The 3,410-nt window shown below is 36.0% G+C and overlaps 1 protein-coding gene across 2 annotated transcripts in view; it reads right to left on the bottom strand.

The window, feature by feature from the left end:
• Positions 1 to 3,064, bottom strand: part of LOC113342365 — a 25,968-nt gene extending 22,904 nt beyond the window's left edge. Inside the window, exons 1-4 of one of the 2 annotated variants that reach the window (XM_026586925.1) lie at positions 2,525 to 3,062; positions 1,630 to 1,660; positions 1,312 to 1,365; positions 602 to 887 (exon numbers count right to left, since the gene is read on the bottom strand). In XM_026586925.1, the coding sequence (XP_026442710.1) occupies positions 806 to 887; positions 1,312 to 1,365; positions 1,630 to 1,660; positions 2,525 to 2,924 (567 nt within the window). In that variant the 5' untranslated portion in view covers positions 2,925 to 3,062 and the 3' untranslated portion in view covers positions 602 to 805. Of the gene's footprint in view, positions 1 to 601; positions 888 to 1,311; positions 1,366 to 1,629; positions 1,661 to 2,524 lie in introns of those variants that run through there. The other variant, XM_026586927.1, reaches the window with a different exon arrangement.
• Positions 3,065 to 3,410: the final 346 nt, after the last annotated feature.

The raw sequence follows: 3,410 nt of genomic DNA, 5'->3' as shown, positions 1-3,410 counted from the left end.
TCAAAAAAAAAAAAAAAAAATCATAGTATTCCATTCATCCTGTGCTGATTCTTAATTGAAATATCATGTTTCTGCCTCTGAATCTCTACGCTCAAAATTTCTTTCTTTCTTATCGTTTCTTGTCTGGCTATGCTGCAAATCAGTCGAGCAACAGACTTCTACCGTGAGCAGCCAGCTTCCTGGCTTTATTTAGAACCAGATAGTGACTTAATGGTATGATACAACATTTTACCTCGATGTTGTCTAAATATATGCCGCCCCATGAGAATCAATACAAAGGTGCATGCAATACAAAAGAAAACTGAAAGACTATTGTGAAAAGTCAAATTTCCATGCATGAGAGGTCCAACCAAGCTCTTTTGCAACATGTTTTTCCTTAAGGGGGTTTAGCCCCTTGAACAATTCCTCTATTTGGTCCAGATTAAAGGACAGCAGGTAGTGATAGATATAGCGCAAGCTCAAATCGAAGTAAGGGACAAGAACCGGAATTAAGAAGTAGTAACTAAACTTAGACGTTGTGTACTAGCTATTATTTGATGAGCAATAACATGCATATTCTTCATATCATACCAAAAGAGCTAAATTAGTTGTGAAAAGTGGGTAGCAAATAGACCAGGATATTCATGCAAATAAACATACCCTTCTAAATACGAACATAAGTACCAACATATAACCAGTGTCACATTAAGAACTCATAGGAACATCCCATTATCTTACATGCAAAAAGACAAACATTAGTTAAAGATCGTAAACACACATGCTATGATGAAATTCTGCTTCATGTTAGTCCTCTTTAATCATATTATTACCACAGATAATGACCTGGTTTGCCCAATGCATCAGTTCTTTCACCGCCTGTCCTGCCGAATGAGAAGAAATCGTACCCACTACAATTAAGAAGAAAAAAAATGTTTTGCTTTTTAATTATCATTATAAATTAAGAGAAAAGATCGTTAACATGTTTACTATCTCCCAATTTCAGCACCCATATCACACAACAACAAGTTTATAGCTATTATACTCTTCTACATTTCTACAAAAAACGAGCACTATCCAAGACGTATAGCACCAACATTTACCACTTTAAAAATCAACTTTCAAAGTTTAACAGGTGAAATTAAAATTGGTGGATTGTGAGGTTTGGTATCTTAGAATGCACTATTTTAGATGAGAATGAAAAACGTTACAAGAGGAATATACTAACAAAATATTAACCAACAATTCATTAGAAAATTGTGTCAATGGATTCTCCCTCATGTTATACTCATAATAAATAATGATACAATAGCCAAGCAGTGAGTAAAACAATACCTGATCCCATACGGATTAGGAGGATAGTCCAAGACACGCTCCTTTTCCATAAACCTTGAAGAAAATAATTTATTCTCAGTTATAACAATACTAATAGTACTAGCAACTAGTCGACTAAACGCCCTAGAATCACCAGTAACAACTAAAAGAGGAGAAAAGACATCATAAGAAGAAACAAAATCATGGAAGGCGTGCCTGAAGACACCATAACAATAGTAATAAGTAGAACTACATATGAAACTTTACGTGGTGGCTAGGCAAACATAAAGACACCATAACAATAAACAGTTAGCAAGGAATGCAGTAGGTCAAAATTACCCCGTGGTTGACTCCACTTGTTTCCCTTCTCCTGCAGTAAATCATGATATAAAACTAATAAGAACCAAATATAATAGAATAAATTATCCAACAAAGCATAAAACAGATGATAAAAGGAAAAAAATCAACATGATCATTTCTTCTCTTTGTGTACACTTGTAAGAGCAGATCAAGTAAGGCATTATGTTAATGTGCCTAGGGTGTCCAAGTAGCCAGAAGCTAGCATCTACCCTTAAAAAAAATTCAGGTCCATTAGAGCAAAGAATTATCCAACCCTGATCCCATTATCAGGTTCAGTAACAATTCTTACGCCATGTTACTTATAGATTTTTAAAAATTTGCTCAGGACGCAAACCAAGTAATCAAAGAGCTACGATACCAAATGCATGACTACTTTTCTCTAATAATAACAATTACATTCACTTGGCACATACATCCAATGTGTGAAGTCAAAATGAATCAACATTTCGACTCAAACACTTAAACTAGCTAGTAAGCGCTGTGACTCGTATTTATATGCAAAGTCTTGGTAATTGGAGGAAATTATATGGCACTGTATCAAACAAAAAGAATGGAAGAGGAAAAAATGTGCTTTTTTGATGCATCTTCCATTTTCTTTCTCTGTAAATTTCCACCTAGATCTCCAACTTAAAATGATCTGCTTCTCAAACTTCACCCCTTTTGACACTTTACAAGTTCATCGTGTAAATTCTGCTGCTGCCTTTTGTTGTTGCTATATCAATTATCAATAGATGGATGAATTACCTAGTGCTATGTTATGGATAAATTAATTTATAGATAAAAAAAATGTTTGAATTCAGTTTACTTACTTGCTACTGTAACAAATAATACAAATTTAACAATCGAAAGCAATTTTAATTGAAGTGAAAATTACCCTCATCACGACGGGCGCAATTCTCGCGATGAACTTCCTTCTTATCACCACCTCTTGATAGAACTCCAAGCTCGTTCATAAGCTTCTTGTCTTCTTGCGCATGTTCAGAAAACCTAGCTGTCAAAGCTTCGAATATATATGGATACATTTTCCTGTTACCACTCTTGTACCCAATTAGCATCTCTTTAAAATCCTCCATGTCGCAATAAAAGTAATTTGGGTGAACATACTGTTCGGTTCGGTAGACTCTGGAGTGGCGAACTCTGTTTAATAGAACAGAAGAAGAAGATGAGTGAGTGGGTGATAAACTAGGGTTTGGTTTGGGGATCGGATTAGCAGATGGGGAATGTGGCGAGTAGACAGAAGCAGAACCACCGAACTTTCGTAAAGCCCTTATCATTGTTTTGTGTATTTTTCAATGGAAATTTAAGATCTGATTCTGCGATTTGCCGCCTTTGATGAGGTGAAGGAGAGATGAAATGAAGAAGAACGGCAACCAAGGCTTGAAAGTTGAAACCCTAACAAAAGCTTTTTACTTTTTGGACCCGGGGTGTTTATTATTTATGCATATTCATCAGGGGTGTATCATGCGCACTGGAGGGGTCGCGGGGTGCGAATCATACGAAAACTGAGCCGGTCGGTTGCAGAAACAATCCACTTATTATGTAAGATGACGTTATTAAGTGGCCCACCATTTCTACAAGCAGAACACTCGAGAGTCAAGACTTTACTCCGATTTTTTTTTAAGCATGAACTTTACTCAATATTCAATTTGGATAAAGATGATCCTCGAAGGATAAGCATGTAATTTCCCACCCTTAATCACGTGTATTATGAGGTGGCATCACCAAAACTAAGCCGTGTAAACACAAAATAGTCCGTAACT

This window comes from Papaver somniferum, unplaced genomic scaffold, assembly GCF_003573695.1.
Source record: "Papaver somniferum cultivar HN1 unplaced genomic scaffold, ASM357369v1 unplaced-scaffold_38, whole genome shotgun sequence".
Taxonomy (NCBI): Eukaryota; Viridiplantae; Streptophyta; class Magnoliopsida; order Ranunculales; family Papaveraceae; genus Papaver; species Papaver somniferum.
This window is presented reverse-complemented; position numbering and strand designations above follow the sequence as displayed.